This window comes from Fragaria vesca, linkage group LG7, assembly GCF_000184155.1.
Source record: "Fragaria vesca subsp. vesca linkage group LG7, FraVesHawaii_1.0, whole genome shotgun sequence".
Lineage (NCBI taxonomy): Eukaryota > Viridiplantae > Streptophyta > Magnoliopsida > Rosales > Rosaceae > Fragaria > Fragaria vesca.
Window position 1 is genome coordinate 7,707,803 of NC_020497.1, and position 23,169 is coordinate 7,730,971.

General features: G+C 38.9%; 3 protein-coding genes and 1 pseudogene across 5 annotated transcripts; 1 reads left to right on the top strand and 3 right to left on the bottom strand.

The window, feature by feature from the left end:
* Positions 1 to 494: 494 nt before the first annotated feature.
* LOC101310932 (elongation factor G, mitochondrial-like) lies at positions 495 to 8,838 on the bottom strand. The gene is made up of 20 exons (XM_004306925.1): positions 8,355 to 8,838; positions 7,178 to 7,399; positions 6,810 to 6,931; positions 6,577 to 6,727; positions 6,238 to 6,309; positions 5,583 to 5,678; positions 5,403 to 5,491; positions 4,694 to 4,760; positions 3,689 to 3,727; positions 3,391 to 3,451; positions 2,756 to 2,865; positions 2,581 to 2,655; positions 2,420 to 2,488; positions 2,129 to 2,250; positions 1,807 to 1,932; positions 1,529 to 1,649; positions 1,295 to 1,395; positions 1,120 to 1,180; positions 852 to 905; positions 495 to 768 (listed from the first exon to the last, which is right to left on the bottom strand). The coding sequence occupies exons 1-20, from the start codon at positions 8,757 to 8,759 to the stop codon at positions 664 to 666; spliced, it is 2,268 nt and encodes a 755-aa protein (XP_004306973.1). The 5' UTR covers positions 8,760 to 8,838; the 3' UTR covers positions 495 to 663.
* A 1,114-nt stretch (positions 8,839 to 9,952) lies between these two features.
* On the bottom strand, positions 9,953 to 12,384 carry LOC101311220 (annotated as a pseudogene). The gene is made up of 4 exons (XR_185198.1): positions 12,274 to 12,384; positions 11,862 to 11,976; positions 11,263 to 11,528; positions 9,953 to 10,220 (listed from the first exon to the last, which is right to left on the bottom strand). The product of XR_185198.1 is annotated as a cell number regulator 6-like (transcript).
* Positions 12,385 to 13,134: 750 nt separating this feature from the next.
* On the top strand, positions 13,135 to 15,213 carry LOC101311511. 2 transcript variants are annotated; one of them, XM_004306926.1, is made up of 4 exons: positions 13,135 to 13,546; positions 13,844 to 13,991; positions 14,184 to 14,280; positions 14,352 to 15,213. In XM_004306926.1, the coding sequence occupies exons 1-4, from the start codon at positions 13,236 to 13,238 to the stop codon at positions 14,612 to 14,614; spliced, it is 819 nt and encodes a 272-aa protein (XP_004306974.1). In that variant the 5' UTR covers positions 13,135 to 13,235; the 3' UTR covers positions 14,615 to 15,213. The 2 variants fall into 2 exon arrangements, with proteins under 2 accessions (XP_004306974.1, XP_004306975.1); XM_004306927.1 differs by having other exon boundaries at positions 14,376 to 15,213.
* Positions 15,214 to 16,360: 1,147 nt separating this feature from the next.
* LOC101311423 lies at positions 16,361 to 21,572 on the bottom strand. The gene is made up of 9 exons (XM_004308440.1): positions 20,084 to 21,572; positions 19,621 to 19,755; positions 19,195 to 19,307; positions 18,649 to 18,771; positions 18,231 to 18,308; positions 17,770 to 17,873; positions 17,431 to 17,518; positions 17,245 to 17,343; positions 16,361 to 16,748 (listed from the first exon to the last, which is right to left on the bottom strand). The coding sequence occupies exons 1-9, from the start codon at positions 21,570 to 21,572 to the stop codon at positions 16,656 to 16,658; spliced, it is 2,322 nt and encodes a 773-aa protein (XP_004308488.1). The 3' UTR covers positions 16,361 to 16,655.
* Between the last annotated feature and the right edge of the window lie 1,597 nt (positions 21,573 to 23,169).

Here is a 23,169-nt window from a genome sequence, read left to right on the forward strand (position 1 = left end):
TCCTCTTTACAATGCCGCTTGGACGACATTTTTTAGCTTCACAAGTATTACAAAGTACTGTTAAAAAGAGAGAGACTCAATAGTAAGATGATACTAACAGAATTAGACCCTTCTGATAGAAAGCTCCTCATTTTTGTGGACTTGTGCTATTCTGTGGTAATTGCTTGAAGGCGTTGAAGCATACAAGATCTTGAAGCCAGTATATATAGCAATTTGGTGGTACCAAAATATCCTTACTTTTGGAGTTGGGCAAAGCGACAAAATCAATATATGATTTGCTACGCAATTACGTACAACACTGCAACAACGTAACACCATCTAGTTCCTAATCTTCATTGCAAAGACAAATGAATTGTGCCAAGAGAATTGATTCTACCTTTTGTATAGCATGGTATTACTAATCAGCAAAACTGGTGTAGAAGACTTCAACTACATGATACACAGTTCAAGAGAGTACAGTTTAATACATTTTCATCTCAGCCTGAAAGGGTTGAATTAGACTTTATTGGCGCTTTTCAAAATTATAGATCATGTTAAATACATGACCCTTCTTCCTATGAAGAATTTAACAACCGTGAAGTCCAGAAGAATATGATATGACAAATACATTAGAATCAGGCGAGACAAAAAAGAGCAATGCTTTTGACGAAGCATATAGCCAGACTATTCAGTGGCATTAGGTCCCTTGTAGTTGTTTACTAACTGCGCCTGCACATCATGAGAAACGGGAGAATGCTCTTTGTACTCCATTGTGAATTCACCTTTTCCCTGTAACAATAGATTGAAGAAGAATTGTAAAGAAAAAATGGCATACAGAAACGCAAATGAAACTCAGAAGGAATGCTCATTACCTGTGTCATCGATCGAAGAGATGTGGAATAGCCAAACATATTGTTCAAAGGGACCTGAAACGGTTGATCATATAAGTTTCATTTCAAGGACTTGTCATTACAACAAATAATAAGAAACAATAAAAAGATAAAATAAAAAACATTCCATTTAAAAATCAAGTTGGGTAAATCGTTGTAACAATCACAAATACAATAGAATTTTTAATTATTTGTTACTTAAGCCAGGAAGGTATGTGAAGTGGAATTAAATGAAAGAAAAGTCACTTACTTGGGCTGTAATAACAGAGTCATCCCCCTCCTGATCGTTTCCAATAATAACACCTTTCCTCCTATCAAATGAGAACAGTGATATTTTCAGTTAGATTGGTTGGTAATAGAACCTTACACTTTAGATTTAAAAAAAGATAGAAAAACACAGCCAAAAACTAGTGGAAAACACTCACTTGTTAATATCACCAGCAACAGTACCCTGAAATTCTGTAGGTACTTTCAACTCCACCAACATAACAGGCTCCAGTATCACCGGCTTTGCTACCGTATAGCACTGTTTAAAAAACGTATGACATAAATCTTATGCATTTTAAGTCCCAAAATAGAACAAGAAGGAAAAAGAAAATTCCAGGATATGGTCACAATCAAGTTACAGGTATTCACTTCAAACCAAGATAGGAACAGACCTTTCTAAAGGCATATATTGCAGCTAATTTGAAGGCAAGTTCACTAGAATCCACAGCATGGGAAGCACCATCAGTTAAAACAATGCGAACATTTTCAACTGGATGGCCAATTAATGAGCCCCTGCACAATAATAGCATTACCATCAAACTCAATAGCCAGGGCACCATATTATGACAGCATTACCGTTGAAATGCACTTGAGAGTAAGAAACCCAACTATACTATAAATTTTTTTCTCCATGTTTCAATAACTTCCAAAACAGGACAAGGGAACTCACGAATTGGCTGCTTCTTTGAAACCCTTCTCAATGGCTGGGATAAAATTTGATGGTATAGCTTGTCCCACAATACTGTTTTCAAATTCAAACTTTGTGATTGATCCTGCAGGCAGTGGTTCGATAAATCTGCCATACAAAATAGGCAAATAAGTTAAAGAAAAGAGAGCACCAAGTTGCATTCACAAAACTTTAAGGTGTACCAAATAACTAAAGTACTTGTAATTTGTAAATAGTCATATACAGTAACTACTGCACTCAAGCAAGTAGGGTATGGACAAACTAACAAGCAGGTATGAGCATTGTGCATATTATCTGCACTTACCCAGTTACTCGCCCATATTGACCCTGTCCTCCAGATTGCTTTTTATGTAAATAATCAAAGTCGGCACGTTGAGTAACAGTCTCTCTGAAGTTTACACGAGGCTTTCCAACAGTTGCATCAACCTGTTACACCAAAATGTGATATTAAAGTAAAATGGTAATAAAGGGTGAAAACTTTAAATTCAATATAACAACCATTCCTGACATCATCAATTCATTATCACATATTACGGAGAGACGGAGAGAGAGAGAGAGAGAGAGAGAGAGAGAGAGAAGGGGGGAGGGTAGGCACCTTATATTCTCTCCGAATGCGTTCAACATAAACTTCCAAATGCAGCTCTCCCATTCCCGATATGATTGTCTAGTCAAGGAAATAACAATGCTCAGGTAAGATAAATATTTCTCAAAATGTAGGAAAAAACAATACACATGAAATCATTTTGTTAATCAGACCTGTCCACTCTCACGGTCCAAGCCAACTCGGAAGGTAGGATCTTCTTTCTGAAAACGATTTAAAGCCTTTGAAAACTAGAAGAAGAAGAAGAAGGAAAAAAAAAACACAATAACAATCAATACCATTGAAAACTATTGCACATCTACAAAATCAAATCAAATGGAACCCGCCTACTTGGCCTCCTGAATCTTTTGAAACTGGCTGAACTGCTAATGACATCACTGGCTCAGGGACATTCATAGAAGTCATGGTATATTTAACTGAACCATCAGTAAATGTATCTCCTGAAGAAAACACAAAACTGATCAGGTTATTGATCTATCTATCTACACTACGAAGCCAAGAACTCAGGTTTCACCAAATTATAAATTGCCCAAAATATTCTTTATTCTATAAAAAAAATCATAATAAAATAATATGATTAGTTATTATAGTGAAACAAAAAAGTAGAAAAACATAAATAAATAAAAATTAAAGACGTCGTAATAATTGAACAGCCTTCACCAATCACATGCATTCAATAGGTATGAGGATAGCAAGGAATAATCCCAACTGCTTGTCATGCAAAAAAATAAGAAAGCTATGATTAACGTGACAGTGGAAATCTATATATTATCTAAGTGACTGTCTAACATCCAACTTTTAACATATATCTCGTTTTTTCAGATGCTTCAACAATATCAAACATCTTAGTCTTATTCTCCAACCAATATAACTAGGAAAACATAAATTGGTAATACAAGTTTACATGTACCCTTGGTCTATGCGTGTGCACACAAGAAGCATATATCAAAACATAGGAGCCAAACCTGATGCACAATCCACACCAAATACAGCAACTATTTGCCCAGCATGCGCCTCTTGAATATCCTGTTGATGAATACCCACAAAAAATAGAAAAGTAAAGTATCCGTAAACACAGCCTTTATCTACTAAAGACAAAATTGTTTACATACATCTAGGACCAAACAAATACCATGTACCCATCCACTACCAGAGAGAACACCAACCATCAAAACATTTTAGTAATAATTTACTGTAGTAATTATTTTCACATGTTGATCAATCCACCAATGTCATTAGGAAACTTTAAAGCAATAAACAAACCTCCATCTCATCGGAATGCATCCGGACCAAGCGAGGAACCTGTTCCGAGAGGAAAGAAGATTGAGTAAGAGTACAAAACGATATAATCATAGCCTCACAACTGCTATGAAATAGGACATATTCTGGACAACAATCAAAAACTAATATTTCAGCACTTGTAACAGAAACAGACAAGGTATGGTATACATAACATAAATGAGAATTTCATGTTTAGATAGACTCGACCTCAATGCCAACAGATGTGAGAGCAATACAAATCCTATATGAAAATTTAATCCACCACATAAATTCGCCATTCCACCCCATAAGAGATATCTCCTCCATGACATCTGGTTTTGGAATGTCTTTCCTAAAAACTTTTAACCACTTCTCCAGTTTCTACTTTGAATCACCCTTGCTCATACATAGAAATGTACTTGTGAGGCTCATCAATTTATGGGTTAATTTTATTACTGTTCTAACCAAGTAAGACAAAACCCAACAGAACCATGCCAACTGAAGACCAACAATCAAAGCCTTCCTAAGAGCAAAATGAGCAATCAAACGTAATGCAAGCAGCCATGCAGATAAGATTTGGTCAGAGACTCGCACTAAAGGGAATACATCCTTAAACTGACCTCTAAATATAATGAGCCTTGCATGTCGCAAGCATACCAACAATTGTCGTTAAAAAGATAATAAATTAATAACAAATAAATAAAAACGTGCTTTCTAAAATTAGGGATAACCATCTGCAGTCCTACACCCCAAAGGAACCAAAAACTACAAGGGGATAGACATCTACTTGCTGCTCACATATACCAATACTCATAAATACATAAATCAGATCATTCCACATAATTATAAGCTACTGCTTGCTTGCTAAAGATAATTACTTAGATCTCAGTATACTATGGAAGAACTGAAGTACTAAACAAATATTGCAGCACAAATCTTGTAACGCATAAACAGTTAACTTGAACCGAAAACTTGGAGCTGAAACATAAAATTCCTCCTCGTACGTACCTTAAGCTTCTTGCCAGTGTTAATGTTAAAAATGAAATCACCCTTCCGTATAACACCTTCATAGATTCTTCATCAACAAAAAAAAAAAGTTAGCAGAGCTATTATAATGTAGAGAAATTCTTAGGTGCAACAACCGCACCACCTGGCACATGCGCACCCAACCACCCCTTTTGACACGTGTTTTTTTTTTTTTTTTTTCACACCTGCCCTTCTTCTTCTTCCTCCTTTCTCCGGCGGATCTTCTTCTTCCTTTCTCCGGCAAAGCTTCTTCTTCCTTCCTTTTCGACGCCGCCGAAGGTCCCTGCGGCTTCTCTAAAGGTCATGTAGCCCCTGCGGCTTCTCCGGCATGGCGGAGAGCATGGACCGGACCACCACCTTGAGCTTCGGCGAGCGGCCGGGACCTTCAGATTGTCATAGATGATCGCCATAGATGAAATATGAGAGAGAGGGTTTCTGGTTTGCATTTTCATGGTGGTCGACGGCGGCGTCAAAGAGGGGAAGGAAGGAAGGAGATCCGCCGGAGAAAGGAAGAAGAAGAAGGAGGCAGGTGTGAAAAGAAAAAAAAACACGTGTCATGTTGTGAGTGGTGGGTCGCATAGATGAGGTGGTTCGGTTGTTGCACCTAAGAATTTCTCTATAATGTAATATATTAACGCAATAAAATAAGCTGCACTGAGTTAAAATGGAAACATAAATGTCCATGGCATACCTTAGAAAGGTTAACTGACCAAAACGCCCTTCCTCCAATTTAAAGGCTAATGCTACAAGAGGTCCATCTGGAGTTCCACCTAATATAACCTGTAATATTACTGAATTTTGTAATTGTCCACATGGATTTGGAGAATGAAACAAAAGAAAGAATATAGAATGAGTCTCATCTGCTTAATACCTTCTCTTCATCCTTAGTCTGGTCAAGAGCATAGTTACTGACTTCAGTTGGACAAGGCAAATAACCAAGTACGCCATTCAAAAGTGGTTGTACACCCTGTTGGGAAAAGATGAATAAATTATTGACATCAGAGTATTCAACAAGCAAGTAGCAAATGTAAAATCATCTTCTGTATAAAGAGGACAATTACTTTGTATAACTGAAAATGCCAGAATTGATAAAATAGTATATCTGAGACTCTGAGAGACACAAGAAAAGAAGCTACCGGAACCTACAGCTTAAGCAAATTCTAACAATGTAATAACATAGAAGTGCATCACCACATCTGCAAAGCCAACTGTAGGGATGGCAGCAAAGTCCCAAAAACTCATTTTCTAAAGTAGAATCAAAGCGAAACTTTTGGAAGTACATAGTCTAAACTACATGCAGTTAAATATGTCTATACCCACTGTGGAGTTACTAATTTGGCTGTGCGCAAGACATTTTAGGTGGCAATCATAAACACCATAATTTTATGATTTTCAGTCAGGAGTACAATTACGTGAAATTTAATGCACCAGCATAGAAGAAGTTTGAAGGTTGATGAGAAAGGTAACATACAGCCAAATATACCTATCATCCAAATGAACAAAAATTAAACATATATTAATAATACCTTGTTTTTAAATGCACTGCCCATGAACACAGGTATAAATTTCCTTGCAATGGTAGCCCTTCGTATAGCTTCCTACTCAAAAAGAAAAAAGAGAGAGAAAGCTCAATACAATGCCCAAATTAAGTTCTCTTGCTGGTCTTCAGAAATAGCAATAACTTTGTGACTTTCATGTAACATCTAACCACAAAAGCAAACACAAAATGGAAAATAAAATCAACTTTTTTAGCTCAAATCACATACAACAAGTCAAGACAAAATACTTTTGCTTTCATCCTCTCACAACTTTAGCAGATGCTAAGGGGAAAAAACAGACAAAAGGAGAAACAGAGTCCAATGTACCTCCAGATCAGTAGATGTAATAGGCACATCTTCAAGAAATGCTTCAGCAAGTTGGTCATCAACTTCGGATACAATTTCAATTAGCTCACGCCTTTTTTCTGCGACTAACACCTCCATATCAGAAGGAATATCTTCAATGACAATTTCCTGACTAAAATATGCGACAATAAAATACATAAGTACAATGCATACTGCAAAGGAAACATGAAAATTCGTTAGTGTCAAAAACATACCCGCTAGACCCGTGAAAATACAACGCTTTTAACTGCACAAGATCAATGAGACCCTTAAAATCATCTTCCAACCCAATAGGAAGTTGCAATGCAGCAGCATGATGCCGGAGCTTCGACCTCATCTACAAGAGAACCAACTACATTGTCACATAACTACTGAAGGTTCAAAAAACCAGCATCCCCTTAGAAAGGAAATATCAATTTAACTGACTAGGGCACTCTTGCTTCCACAATAAAAAAAAGTTTGTGCTATCTGGATCATATCGAAGTAACAAAGTTGTATGCTTCACTGAATCAGGTTTTACAGTAGGTAAAATCATACTAAAGGTATTTGAAAATATGCAAGGAAACAATAAGACGTAACGCACCTGATTCAAAACTTTCCATGGATCTGCTCCCATTCGATCAAGTTTGTTTATAAATGCTATTCTTGGAACCTCATATCTTTTCATTTGCCGATCAACAGTAATTGACTGACTCTGTACACCACCAACGCTACAAAGGACAAGGATGGCTCCATCAAGAACACGCAAAGCTCTCTCAACCTCAATGGTGAAATCAACGTGACCAGGGGTGTCAATTATGTTAATCTGCAATAGCAAACTTCCAGTTGCATAAGAGATATCTAATCATATGAAAGGAGTACAATAACAATTTTTCCCTTCCATTCTGGAACTCCACAACTTTAAAACTCAAGTCTAATTTATCAGTGGAAAGTGCAGACACAGGATGAAATGTAAAGACTCCAACCTTACTTTATCTTTTCAGGAAGCAAAAACGTTACCCAGAGAAAAGGCAGAGGGAGAGCATGCAAGAGAACCACAATGTACTTGGGTAGCTGCCTAGATATCTCTTTTCTTTCAAACAGTAGACACTCTACACCAACATCTCTGATTCAAACTACAATAATATTACTACAGTTTTGCTTTCTTCTAAATTAGTGTGATGTAACAATCTAACTAGTTCTTCCCTCCTTCTGGTGCTCCAGGTTTCAGTTGAGAATACAAGTAGCAACAAAATAATATCCACGTCCATTTTTCCACAACTCTTTCAATATAAACAAAAACCTCTAAAACATTCCAAGTATAACTGAAACTCTGTCATTCCATCATTTTGCAAATCTTAATCGCAAAACCCCAACCCCATTTTTGCGTTTCTTACTACTCAAAACTCACATTTAGCTTTCTTCACCGTGCAGTTGTACACAACTTAAAACAAATGATGCAAGTAGCTTCCAGCTTCCTATAAGTACAAATTTATCAAAGTGGATCACCACTTCAAATCCAACAAGTTCCAAACTTTAACGACCCAACCAAACCAATGCCACTACCAAGCTCAAGGGCACTTCTAAACTCGCCAATTGATGGTGTCGAAAAGAAGTAAGAAAAATCATCCTCATTTTCATGAAATAACAATTTTAACTTTTCTGCATTTCGAAACTACTTAATTGAATATTAATCAAATGGAGCTAGAAATTTGATCATCATTTTAACAATCCAATAGCTAAAGGGGCACCTCACCATTTCTGTGAAATTACAATTATACCTGATAACCATTCCAAGTACAGTAAGTCGCCGCAGACTGAATGGTAATTCCCTTCTCCCGCTCCAAATCCATGGAGTCCATTTTAGCGCCGACGCCGTCGCGTCCCCGGACCTCGTGAATCTCGTGGATCTTTCCGGTGTAGTATAGAATCCTCTCGGTGAGAGTCGTCTTGCCGGAGTCGATATGCGCCGAGATTCCGATGTTGCGGAGCTTCGCCATGACCTCCGTCCACCATACGTCCTTGTCGTCCTTGGCGCGCGCGAGGCTGTTGCCGGCGGAGAATTGGCGGAGGTGGAACGAGCCGAGGAGGAGCGAGGAGGAGGAAGGGGAAGGGGACGGCGTCGTTTTGGAGGCGTGGAGGGAGTAGAGGAGGCGTGTGGTGGCGAAGCGCGGGAAGCGCGGCATGGCGGTTGTGGCGGTGGTGGTTCTAGGGTTTTGGTGGTGCGCGGTGGTCAGGTTTAAACCCTGAACCCTTTTGCAGTTTTGCGCACAAGATCACTCTCTGTGTTGGTGATTGGTTTTTGGGAGTCAAAAATGCTCACTAGTTTGAGGAGACTGGTACAGAAATGGGTCGGGTTTGGATCGGGCCATGGGTCGGATAATCGGTAAATTGGTCATTTTTAGTGTATGGTCATTTTGGTTGTTAGAAAAGAAAAGTACATTTACATTGTGTTTTACTGGAATCTAAAATGTTTTGGTTGTATGATATGAGCTCACCCTAAGGGTCTTTCAGCAGTATAGTAAATTGAGTTATTTGCTTAGGTTGCTTAGTATGATTCAATTTTTATGTAACTCGCAGGGTGAATTGTGTTTATGGTGTTACCTATTTTTAATTAATACAAGGTTTAATATCTTTTTCTTTATCGGATAGTCATTGTGAGTTTGTGAGTCTGTGACTCATCATCCATTTGAACTTCCATAGTTATATATTGTCGAACTGTACATTTCTTAAGAATCCAACTGCAAATAACTCATCGGTACTTAGAAGAAGCGGAAAGGTGCCCTTGCTTGTTCTAGTAAAAGGCCCTCAATTGTTTGGAGTGTCACCATTAAGTTCATTGATATCATCATCACCTGAGCATCAACTGATTGATTTTGTAAGAGTGATCTTTAAAGGCAGAGACAGTTAGATTACAAAACTATAATTTGGTGAAAATTTACAAAACACAATACGGGGTGAATGAACTTATTCACTCAAGAGATGAACCGGTAAATAGTTCAGTGAGGTCTACAAAAGGAGACCAATTCCAAAGAAAATATTTTTGGGAATTTCATTTCCATGTGAAAACTGAAAAAGAAAAATGTACTTTGATTCGGAATAAACTATATATGATATGTCGAAGAAGAGATTATTACAAGTATATATGTCAGAGATGTGACAGCATCATTTGTCCAAGTATACTACTGCAACTACAAGGCAAAATCAGGGGTTGATGAAATTGGTGTAAACTCGTGAGAAATGAGTTGATGCCAATTGCAAGCCACACTGTTCCGTTTTGTCTCAAAAGTAACAGATATTGTGTCCTGTTAGATCTCCTCATAAGTCTGCACAGGTTGATCTGCTGAAACTCCAGATGTATGAAAAAGAGGGATCTTATCTAGTACATAGCAGAATTGCTAATCTTACATAGGCTGCAGCGCCAGCTCCTTATTGGTGTTTTCTTCACCGGAAGACTCTGCAGATGGTGCTGCAGCGTCGTCCTTCTTCTCACTGGAGTTCATCTCTTGAACTGGCGGTGGGTTAACAACAGTCATTGCCATGCTTGTTGTATTGTCAGATAAGTGACCCTTCATCTCCCTGTGCTCTTGACACAAAGCACACCAGTGCAGGCAGCAGTGCACCATGCATGGATCACATGGTGAATCCTGCAGAAAAGTATAACTCAAGAAGCTCTCTTTTTTTAACAAAATCCAAGCTCAATACATATTGAGTTTTTCAAAGCATTTGTGGCAAGCTTAGTATATTCTTTTTAGTATACAGACAGGGTTGTATGTGCAATGGAAAGAGTGCATCTAAACATTAACATAGAATATATCATGTCTTTCGGAAACCATAGTAACTCTCAAAATTGGAGTCTTAACTATTTCATAGGTCTTCTTAGTTGCACAGTATATAGGCTTTAGAAATTTTCAGCATGAAAATAGTGTTCCAAGAACATATACCCCAAATACTTGACTTCACCCTTTCACATGTCATGGTTTTAACTTTTAAATCAATAACGAAGATATGTGAAAAGGGTTAAGTGAAGTCATCAGACTTCAGTACATACGTTCTTGGAGACATTTATCTAGCAACCAAGTAGACGTTCTTGGAGACATCTTAGTTTCACAATATAAAGTAGCCTGAATGCCTGATCTATGCTACCGGAAACAAAAGAACAATGCGGCAAAATTGATGCGGTCAGGGTCTTACATGCAAACTTATGTCAAAAAACAGAAGATCAGCACCAGGCCAAAATAAAACTGAACACATGCATACAGAAAAGGACATTCTACATCAACTGGAGGCACAAAATACTCAAGCACACCGAATGCACATATAGAAGTACATAAAAATCTTAGCTTTCAAGCGTAGAAAACTGTCCACTATATGAAATAATGTGTTACATGTCCTAGTTTTCCATCACGCGCGAGATATACATTATATGTTGTGCAGGATCATTTTCTTTCTAAATGTAGTGACCAAAAGCCATTGGCATACTAGGTGCAGAAAAGATTAACAAAATACCTCAAAAAAAATTGCAAAAAGTTTAGGAGAGGGAAGAAATATGGCTATCTAAGAGACTAAGACGCATCTTACAATTCAGAAATTAACCTTTCTTCTTCTTTCCTTATCCTATTTTTCAACATTATCTCATGAAATTAGCATGTAATCCAAGTTCAGGAAAGAATACATATTGAAATTCACCTTGAGATGGTATTTCTTTTGCAATGACTGCCTAAATAGACCAGTGTAGATTGCACACATCCACCAGGCAAATAGCAATGTCTCACAGATGAGAACTGACGTCTTAGGATCAATACCATGAAAGAATGCACTTGCTGTTGCAACAACAATTCCTCCTTCAACACACATGGCATGGCAAACACAGGCATTATTCCAGGGAATTTCTTCTCGTATTGTTTCAACGTTACGCCCAAACAACACACATGGGCAAAAAAGTCCAGTCCAGCCTGCAACATAAACACAATTAATAGATGATTAGGATGGTGCAATAAACATGAAATACAGCACTAAAGTAAGGATTCAATATCCCACTAGACTCCATATTTTGAAATAGGAAACATTTGTGATTATTGTAACAATTTCTAAGACAATGTAGATGAGTAAATTGGGCTGACTATCCTCCTTGTCTGTCTTAAACTAAAAATTAGGATAATCTGAAAAGCTTGGTTCCTAAAAAATTAGGCCACATAAAATATGTTTTTCTTCACCTCATTCAGCATCCTAGCTGACAAATTACGCTTTGAAATTCCAAAACATTGAGAAAGCAAATGAACTCTTACAACTCTCAGGATCTTGAGTGCAACCAAATATCCCAGTTGTCCAATCTTCATCAGCTGGGGGCTGGTATCTTTCAGGCAAGGGTTGCCCACATTCCACACACCTCTCAACAATTAACTGTCCATCACCACCAAACAAAGAGTGCCAAAGTAATTAAAAAAGCAGATACATCTCACAAAGAGAAATCCAAAACCGGTGGATGCTTAACCCTCAAACACTAAACTCATCAGCTCAATGCCAGAAATTCTATTGTTTTCATGATCTAAAGACACACAAAAAGGGTTTTCAATAAACACCAATTACAAGCACACTATGATCTAACATTTTCATCCTCAATATAGCATGAACATAAATTTCAGATTTGGGACCCCAAAAACAAACACAACAAATTCTAATATGTACTGAAAGAAGGACCTGTGGAACTTCAATGGGTTGGTTAAGCTCTCCAGGGTTGATATCCTCAGTTGGGGCCTCTTGTTCCTTGGTCAGCTTCACATACCTGGATTGCGCACTCCCTTCAGCCATCTGCTTCAACACAATCACAAGCTCACATCACACATTCTTCTTCATGCAAAATTATGGGATCCAAAATCAAAATAAAAAAAGAGAAAATGTACCTTCAAATTGAAAAGAACTCAAGCCAGTGAAATTGTAGATGAGATTTCTGGGAAAAGGGTCTCCAAATCTACTGACTTTTTTGTGTGGCTTTGTTTCTCAACGTAATGCGTCGTCTTCGGCTCTTCATTGAGGCCCAAACGCCATTTTCTAGTAGCAGCATTGAATGTTTACATTGGTTGGAACAAAATAAGCAGGTTGACACGTTTCTACATAACATCTATAATTCATTTTTATTTCCTTAATAATATTATGCACATTTTAGTTTTTACCAACTTCCTAATATTGCAAATGATATTTCTATAAATCTCAAATGAACACTACCATAATGTGACATGCGATAATGTTTACCAATTAATCACTAATTAACCAAGAAATTTATGCGGTAAGTAATCAACATTACATAAGATTACATAATTAACTCCTACGTTTTACCTATTATTGATGTAACAAAAACTATGAAAGATGACCGAACCCAAGATTATCTAGCTAGCATTGGCCCTCTTTGGCAAAGGTGGAGATCTTTTAGTATGTACAACCTCGTTTGTTTCGTCCTTTTGGTCAAAACCTTAGTGTCCAACTGATTCCAAAATTTTCAGACCAAAAAAAAAAAAAACTGATTCCAAAATATTAGGTGCTGAAGCTTTGACGTGTAGAAATGGTAACCAACACAAAAGAATAGGCTTTATTTTCCAGTTTACAGTTTCAACTCATAAGATTACAAGAAATATAGAGCCTACTCAGCAGAAGAAATCAAAGCCATGGGAGGAGGCACCGTGCGTATTGATTTTCCGATCATCAACATCAAACCCTCTTCTTCTAGTACTGATACTAATAAAATTATTAGTAATATTCTTAATTTTCCAGTTTCAAACAGTTATGTTGGAGCTGTTAAACCCTCTCCTTGTTCAGCTTCACAGTGCTACTGTGGAAATGAAACTTGCAGGAAGAAATCAAAGCTTGTCTATGGAAACGAAGAGAAAAGAGCAAGTGGGTCTTTGATAAGCAGCTCTGTTTTTGGGTCTGTTCCTTCCCAATTTGAAGTCCAAACTGCAATTGCTTCACTTCTCAAGTAAGTATTAAATCCACCAAAACTGGCAACTTTACTTGTGTAATTGTCTTCTTTTTTTTTTGAAGATTTTGTAAATATAAATACCAAAGTAATAGCTTGATTCACTTCTTGGTCTGGGCAATTGTCTAATGGTTATGGTTTCTCTGCCTTGGTTTTATGTTCTGCGTACGCTGCTCAATTTCATATTGGATTTTCCCTTCAGCTTAAAATTGATTTGGATAGCATGTAAAAGAAATTTTTTCTAACATTGGTTTGTTAAGATTCCGATGTTACTGATCATATTTCAAATTTGACCAGTTTTATACTTGGCGGAAATTCACCTCAGTCAGAGTTACAGTGGCTTCAGAAATTGGTGGATTCTTGTGTTACCAGAAAGTTACTGTCCTATGGACACAGAAAAGTTTATGATGCTTTCCAGTTGTTACAAGCAGATCCTTCTGTTCAGGTGCCTTCTTGTTTTCTTCACTGAAGCTAATCTTACTCTGCAGTTTAAATGAAATGGTTAGTTGCATTATTGTGAAATGGTTGATTCCATTATGACTTGTTGAATATAATGAAATGGTTACTTGCATAGTTACTTGCATAGCAAGCATTTTTGCAAATGTTAGTTGAGAAATCTTGCTCGAAAATTTTACAGAGACTGGTGCTTTCCCTGTCCTCCGATAAAGCCCTATGGGATGCTATTACCAACAACGAGTTGGTCAAGAAGCTCCAAGAGCCACCAGCTGATTCAGGTGTGTATTAAGCTCGTCTTATGTTTTCTGCTATATTTGTTCAAGTATATTGATAGTGTCTGAAAATGAAGGCTTGCCTCGAAATTCTGACACAGAACCGGACTTGGCTGCCTGCATTATCGGGTGGATTATGGAGATGACCAAAGCAAAAGTTCTGGAACTCGTTGAGAAATTCCAATCACTTGTGTATGATGTGTTTCTACCTCGAGAGACCAAGGGAGGAAATCTAGAGGTCGAGAACAAGAACGAGTTTGAAGAGAAGGTTAGATCTTCACTGCTTCTCTCAATTGTGACCATCTTGATTGTGGTAGTCGCTCGACTTCAAAGGGCATGATCAACAGACAAGTTTGTGGAAAGTGTGTGTAAAACACACCGAATCCTTATAAGTCAGGCAACTGGTTCTATCAAATTCAGGTCTCTTTCCTGCATGTTGCAAGATCCTGAACATTGAAGTGTTTTAAGGAATACCGTTATCTTTTTCCTACTGCAACCATTTGTTCATAAAAATTACGTGCCTTGTTACTCTTGTAGACCAACCTACTAGTTTGCTGATTGTGCAATAGACCAGTAGAGCAAGTCACAATTGACAATGAAACAGAGAACAATTTCTTAAGATCATAAACCATTTAGAAAACTTAGACGCATATTAGTTTGAGTAGTTTGCGTAAGTGTTTTGGCCACACGTCTCAACAGGGGCAGAGTCGGAACTCCGGTGACTCAAAAGTAAAGAGAAGGAGATTGCGGGGCGTGCCACCTCGCGGGCGAGGAAAGGAATGCGCTGCGGCTAGACTTCTAAACAAGCGAAGAGGGGGTTACCGGTGCCACCTCGCGGACGAGGGATTACGAGTAAAACTTCTTGTCACTTGTGAATCGATACTCACTGCTAGGGTGAGCAGAGCAACAACTAGGGGAAGGAGGCGAATCGGGAGGAAGTCTGAGAACTAAGGCGAAGTGCACTTAGAACTTAGGGTTTCGAGGATGCTCGAGAATTTGTACTTGTTTTTGTATGATTGATTGTGTTTAGAGAGTCTGCTCGAACTCCTTTATATATAATTACTTAGGGCCACAGGTATTGGCCCAAAGCATGTCAAAGACTTATAGGAGTCTTCAACGTTATCGTAAGTAGTCCTTATTAACTCTTCGCCGTTGCTCTTCTTGAAGGTAACAGAGTTGGTTTAGAACTCCCCCTGATTACGTCTCTCCTCCATGCACTAATTGCAATTGACATATGTAGATATACACTTATCTATATATATGTAGATAGTCACATGTATATCCCTAGGCGAAGTCTCTGCTCCGCATATGTATGTCCAAGACTTCTAGGCGAAGTCTCCTCCACCGAGCAATTAAACATAGTTGATCGGTCAACTTGGATAACCCCCTTTCTTATCCTACGACGTGAAGTCCTTCCAGCTCGCATGTACCTCGAGCCCGCCTCATTGTTTTGCATTCCAGGCGGGGTCCGCCTCTTTTCCTTCTTTCACGCGAATTCTCTTCTTATTTCCTGGCGAAGTCTCCCGCGCAAAGGCATCTCGCTTCGCTTCCATACTAAGCCTATATCTTCTACACGAGATCCACCTCTTGATCTCATGCAAAGTCCTTTGCATACAAACTTCTAGTTTGCATGGCAACTTTGGCTTGTACGTAGCATGTCTCTCGTGCATGTATTCATGACAATTGTAATATGTATATGGAGGCAGGATAACTTTGATAGTCATTCACGCCCAGGACTTCTAGGCGAAGTTGCCCTCTTCGCATGCAAGCATCTTTCTCCGCCTGTAAACTTATCCAGCTTGCAAGCTCGCCGCTTCATAGGCAATTAAACATTGAATCAAGTCCACTCACGTCTCTTAGTCCATCTATACCTCGCGAAGTCTCTTGTCCATGCGAACTTGTCCAGCTTGCATGGCCTTCTGGCGGACCATCACTCGTAAACCCATTATTTCAGGCTCGCCGATATGACAATAGACCATGAATTCAATTAATATTCACCTAAACAATTATTGTCCAGAAAAATATTAATTTGGGTGTAAACAGTAAGAAAACATGAGATGCGCGAAAATCACAGCTGAGCAAAATAGAAACACAACACTAATCAGAGAACTTATATATTGGTAACAATATGATCCAACCACATACCATGGGATTCTTACATCAGTCAATTAAACAAAAGGTTAATCTCATTGAGGGCTAATCGTAAATTCCCCAAAATAATCTTTCTAGATTCAACATCTGGTCCCATCCCGCCAAAGTTCAACCTGTGCACCCAATGCATATACTATTGCGATAGAGGGAGGTTTTACAGAGCAGAAACAAACTTCTTTCGGTTAGAAACTGATCTTGAGAGAAAAATAAAGGTTGTTCGATTCCAAAGATCATGACATCCAGTATCTTGGACCCATCAATTCACGATCTGCAGCAGGACCTTGATTGGCAAGCTTCTGAATTCGTGAAGAGAACTCTTCGGCCTGAAACATCGGCAGAGATTAGTATTACATTTAAAAGGAAAGCACATTTAAAAAATTGAGGAAAGAGCCAGATTTTAATTGAGGAACACATCTATGCTGTATCCACCCATTGCGAATGTTTTAATCATTTTTTTTTCTCACTTAGAACAGGAGAAGTACAGTGGCCTTGGACTCTTGATATTATTTATCAAGTCAGTACATACTGATACTGATTACAAAATTCCAGAACACCAAGGATTGAACCAGGATTTTAATGATCTTAAGTGCATTTTACCCCACCCCAAAACCTTTCTAATTTAAAAGAGAAACCACCATAAATTTTTAACTAGGTAATAATAGTAATGTGAAAAAAACAAAAAAAAGGCAAAGATATTATGTTACACAGGTTTTGAGATTCTCCAGACATGGGTGCCGACAGCTCACTTACATTTAGCTGCATGCTACCAATGAATACGACAAACTGTAAATCAAAAAGTTTACGCAACAAAATACTAACCTTTTCATCAATCCACATTAAAGAGCTTAGCTGGTTGTTTAAGATTTTTACAACCACATCTAGTGGAGCCATCCCATCATTCACGTCCAATTCTCCTCCCTAAATAACAAGTAAAGCCATCAGCACCATGACCATTTTGTTGGAATGTAACTTGCGAAGTATAAACACTAAAGTTCGAAGCTTTACCTGGTTGGCATTTACAGTCTCAATGATTGATTTAATTTGTTCTGTCACCTGCTCTAGCTCCCTTTCTATATACTCAGCCTGCTCATACCTGCATATAAACCACCGTGATGATTAACAAAGAAACCTTTTTGTGCTTTAGTGAGTGCATGTGTATGACGGAAAGAGATGAGGATAAACCATAGATCAAATTCCCCCATGCAATTGTATATCCTTCTGTGTATAAACAGATGTTCTCAACTAGAACAGACGTGTATCCTTATGTGAAATTGGTCCAGACATGATAGCATAAAACACTACTTAAAAGTACAAAATAAACAAAGAAACACTGCAAATACTCACATTGCATCTCTGGTGGATGCAGCTTCATCATTAAGAAGCAATCCACGCTCATCCTGGTATATGCACTCAGCTTCTTGTTCTATGCTCTGTAAAGCCTTATCGACCTAAGAAGAGAAACCAAGGAATTAATTCTTATTGTGCATGTATTTGCAATTGCTGGTCTACAAACAAATTGTAAGGCTCCAGTTCAATGCCAAAATGAATTTCAAAGTATCAACATTAGAGATTCAAGCACTAAACAGAAAAGTAAAACAAGAAAATCTTTCCCAATTGTAATGACCAACTAATGCTTATTGTTTTATTATCTAGTAATTGGTCCTCGAAGTGCAATATAAGGAAAAACAGTGGACCTCTGGGGAGTAGGAAAATAATGCCTCCAAGAGCTAAAGAGTACCTTTATATAATAAAGAAACATTGACACCAAGCATAACCTTGTATTAAACATAAAATTATGAAAGTACCTCATCCTGATGAGTCTCGATTAACTCTAATTGCCGCTCCACCTTAGCTTGGGTATCCACCACATTCGCCACTTCGATCTAAATGATTAATACAAACATCCATCAAGTCCAAAGAGAAAACATAAGTAGCTTAAAGCAATATAAGCATAATATTATTATTAGCCGACACGACTTTTTCACAAGTTCTGAAGAAAAGTGTTAACACAAACTAGTCGTCACTTTATCATAAACACAACTAATATGCAAATGCACATTGATTATCCCATAATACTTACCGGGATATGAACAGTTCATTGATCAAATATTTGAATACTACTTTATCATAACAGAAGATCATAGAATTTACACCTTAAAAACTAGCTCCAACAAGTTCACAGATCCTAACCAGGATTTCTAGATACATTAGGAAATAGATCACCTCAAGCCTAAGAAGAACATCACGATTCTGCAAAATCCTCCTGTCCCAGTCTGCTATTGCATTAGCCTGCTTTCGGAACTTTCCAGTACGCTCTTGAAGCTCAGCATTCCACTCCTTGATGATCTTCAATTAGAGCAATAGAATAATTTCTTGATAAGGAAGAGAGTAGAGATGTAATACAGAAAAATAATGGAAACGCACGAATAATAAAGGGGTAGGATAGAGACTTGGTTTTCTGAAACAACTAAAGCATATTGAATTGCATCTAACAGAACAACTGAAGTAAACGTGCTATGACACAAAAGGAAGCAATTGATTCTGAGAGTTCTATAGGGTATTGTAAATTCAGATGCATATCATCAAGATGGGGGATCATATGTTTCTTATAATAAATAATGTTCTCTTCTTCTAGCTCCATCACACTTGATACTCAATAGCAGAATTGTCTAAAATACTCGTACATAGTTGAAACTAAAATTGGTAACATTCAGTCATAAATCAGCATTAAAGACAGTCCTATAAAAAATATAAAGAAATATGAAGTACCTCCTCAACAGTCTTCCCAGTGATCTCAGAAGGTAACTTTGGTGTTGTCGTAGATACTGTAGTGCTGCCATTAACATTTGAGGTTGTCCTAAAAGATAAACATGACAGAATTAGTGAGATAGTCAGGAAATTTTAGGTAGAGTTCTTTATTTGTGTGGTGTATAAACCTTAATATGAGAAATAGTAGTCCTGGTCCCTAACTAGTAGAGATTTGGGCATCGTAAGAAGTTGTTTTCCTTAAATGAACTACAAATTACAGAATATTCCATTGAAATTTTCTAGTTCATTGTGTTCACTCTTCTGTCAAAGATATATCATCATGAAGAGCAACTGAAACACTAATAATGATTAATGTTATAGTAAAAGAAAGTAGAAAAAAGGTCAGTTAGGCAAAACGCTTTAGAAGTAACTTTCTACGCAAGGTATAACCATAGGAAAAGGGCAGAACCAACAGGAAGTACACTAACCCACTAGTAGAAGCCACAGCAAGTGCTGTTGATGTCTGAGCTGCAGGGGTACTGGTACCAGTTGTCGTTGTAGTTGCAGTGGTTGTTGCAGTTGCTGAAGTAGTGAGACCTACACAGTGCAGTTATATTCAAACATTATCAGAGCCTTTCTAGTAAATAAAAACTTGAGCCACACACGTTAACATATATACAAAATGGAGGTTAGTTATAAAATCTTCTTCTTTTTTTTTCATTTGCCTAGTGTAGGGATATCCTAACTCGAGCCCCAACATAAGGGAAATAAAATTGCTCTAAACAAATGCACTCCAAGTTAAATGTGCTACGCAACATAATTTGAAAATGAAATTCAGCCAAACTAGTATAATATTGAATCAGTAATTTAATTCAATTTTCAAACAGACAACCAGGTTGAGAAGACTAACCAAATGCAGGCACAGTAGTGCTTGGTTGTGCTTGCGATGAGGATGCAGGCACAGAGGCACCGGAAAACATTGAAGGGCCAGAAGAAGAAGTAGTAGCCGCTGAAGAAGCAGGTGTTAAGGAAAAGCCGGTAAAGGAACTCGTAGTAGTGCCTGATGAAGGAGCAGCTGAGCTAGCAGGTACTGCAGTTGAAGTAGGTGCAGCAGTGCTCGGAGCAGGAGGTGCACTAGGAGTCGCATTGAATGCTGACAAAGAGAAAGCAGCTTGTGTAGTGCTACTTGCCGCCGGAGTTGAAGAAGCCGTTGTTGTGGTGGTGACAGTCGAAAACAATGGCGATGAAGACTTTGAAAATGACAATGAGGTGGAAGCCGGCGCTGCTGATGACGCTGCATTGGTGTTGGTGAATCCGAACGCAGGTTGTGAGGCCGAGGATGCAGGGGTTCCAAATGAGAGGCCGAAACCGCCGCTTGACGAAGGCACCGTAGTAGTACTGGGTGTGGATGCTGCTGTCGGCTTGGCAGGAGCTGAACTCGGGAATGATGAGAAGCTGGAGGAGCTTGTGAACACAGAAGTGGCCGGAGCTGCAGATGAAGCACTCGGAAAGCCTGCGAAAGCAGGAGTGGAGCTCGAAAAGGATGGGAATGCCGGAGCAGGAGCGGTTGATGATGCCGCAGAAGACGAAGAGCTCAAAAAGTTGGAGAATGCAGGAGCAGCGGTTGAGGCTGCAGAGGAAGAAGAGGTCAAAAAGCTCGAGAATGCGGGAGTGGTGGAGGCTGCGGACGAAGAAGAGGTCGAAAAGCTCAAGCTCGGGAATGAGGAAGTGGTTGGAGCGGCAGACGACGGAGCAGCAGAGCCGAACAAGTTCTGAGTGGTGGAAGAGGGCGGCGCTGCTGATGATGTGGATGAGCCGAACAGAGCAGAGCCTGTGCTGGGAGCGAAGGAAGAGCCAGTAGTCCCAAACAAAGGTGAAGATGAAGCCGGAGCGGAGCCGAAGAGAGGAGAGCTAGTAGCGGCGGAAGTGGACGCGGACGCAGTTGACCCGAACGGGGACGACCCGAATAGCGATGTGGTAGAACCCGAAGCCTGCGCCGATGAGGATGCGCCAAACAGCGACGCGGATGGGGTTGAGCCGAACGTAGCCGGAGCAGAGCCCGCAGCGGCGGTGGAGGGGTTGAATCCGAAAGGGGAGGTGGCGGTGGTTGTTGAGGCAGTGGAGGATCCGACACCGAATGAGGGAAACGGGTTCGGGGCGGGGCTAGGGTTTGGGGTGCCGAAAGCGGGGGAGGAGGCGGTGTTGGAAGAGAAGCCGAAAGGGGAGGAGGAAGGTGCGGAGGCGAAAGGGGAGGATCCGGCTCCGAAGGCGGTGGAGGCGGTGGCGGGCGCGGAGGATCCGAATAGGGAACCGGAGGTGGCGAATGAAAAAGAAGAAGCGGAGGATCCGAAAGGGGAAGTGGATTGTGAAGCGGAGGATCCGAAATTGAAACCCGACATTGTGCTTGTACTGCTCTCACTCCCTCTCAGTGTTTCTGGGTGCGAGTGTGACTGAGGTTTTTCAAATTAAGGGTTTTGGCTTTTGGGTTATGATCTAGAATGGGGGACAGGTGTCAAGAGCGGATTGGTGTCCGTTCGTAGACGGAGTTCACGGCGTCAGTTTGTTGAGAGGGTAATGTATTTGGGGGTTAAAGTAAGTTGGCGTTGGTAAATACGGGGGAATGTATGTGGAGGGTGAATGGAGACCAGGGTTTCGTTTTGGCATAGCATGGTGTTGAGGCCTAGGAGGCTAGGAATGCGACTCAGGAACACACAATCATCTATTGAATTGAATTGAAGTTTCTGATCCGATCTCAGGTATTGATACTGTATAATAGAGTTTTTAGTGTCTGATTTGCTTGTTAAGGAGGATTGGGTTAAAGGTTTAAAGCCCTATTATGAGATTAGGCTTTTACAATCTGGTCTGGGTTAAATTCCATCTCTTTCTGGCAAGATTTCAGCCATCCCTTTCAATCAAGATTGTTCTACTTTTGATGAATTAACATGCTTGAAATGGAAGAGGGCGTTTTTAATTATGGGTTACATATGATATGGAGGGATGAATGTCTTTGGATGAACTACACTATTTTGTTTTTGAATGTTGTTTTAATAAATAGAAGAAGAATGTCTTGAGAAAGTGTTTCACAGACTTAATTACATCAAACTCTTGAATAGCTAATTTTCATGCATTTTCTCACCGTCCACCACCTCGTAATGCTAACGTTGTATGATTACTTTAATATTGTGAATTGTTAATCTGTAAGATCATTATTGTTGTAGTGTGCATGTTATAAGAAATACATGATCGTTGTTGTCTGATCAGTGTCACCTACTTGTTCAAACAAGAAAATCAAACTTCTTTTTTATTGTCTTTATGTTGATTTGTTTCGTGTCAACTCTTATTGATTCTATTGCAACCACTAAGAGAGTTTTTTCATCCATGAACATCATCGTAGAGTAAGATTAAGTTAGTTTTTATTTTACATGCTTCTTGCATGTATTGCATTTTTGTCTATACAAATGTGTTTGAGGGTAAAGTTTGCTACATCCTCAATTTGTAGGGGGGTTATTGTTTAATTAATAAAAGTTTCTCGCACCGTAGCCTGGGTGACATTTTCATATTGGCTCCGTCATTGTTAACTACTTGAGAACTAATGTTGTAACTGAAATTTTTTACAACTTCAATGACTCATTGAGGACTAATGTTTGAGGACTAATGTTATTATTTTGAGAACTCATTTTATAAGTTGAGTATAAAGTTAATGCATGTCATGCATTAACATATATATTGTATAATGTTTCGTGACGTAAATTATAAGATAGACTTAACTTAGAGCATAGGTATCGGCACATTTGGGACATTAATTAAGTTAACTGTCCAAGTTTACGTTTAGGCTCAAACAGATATTAGTTCGAGTAACATATTGCTTCACTTGCTTGACATGCAGTTCGGCGACGGAATACATTTTTGGTTGATTGAAGTTGTATCTCTAGCTAGTTGCAAGAATCTAACCACGCATATCTAGCTACTTGGTATCAAAAAAAAAAATTGAGTGAA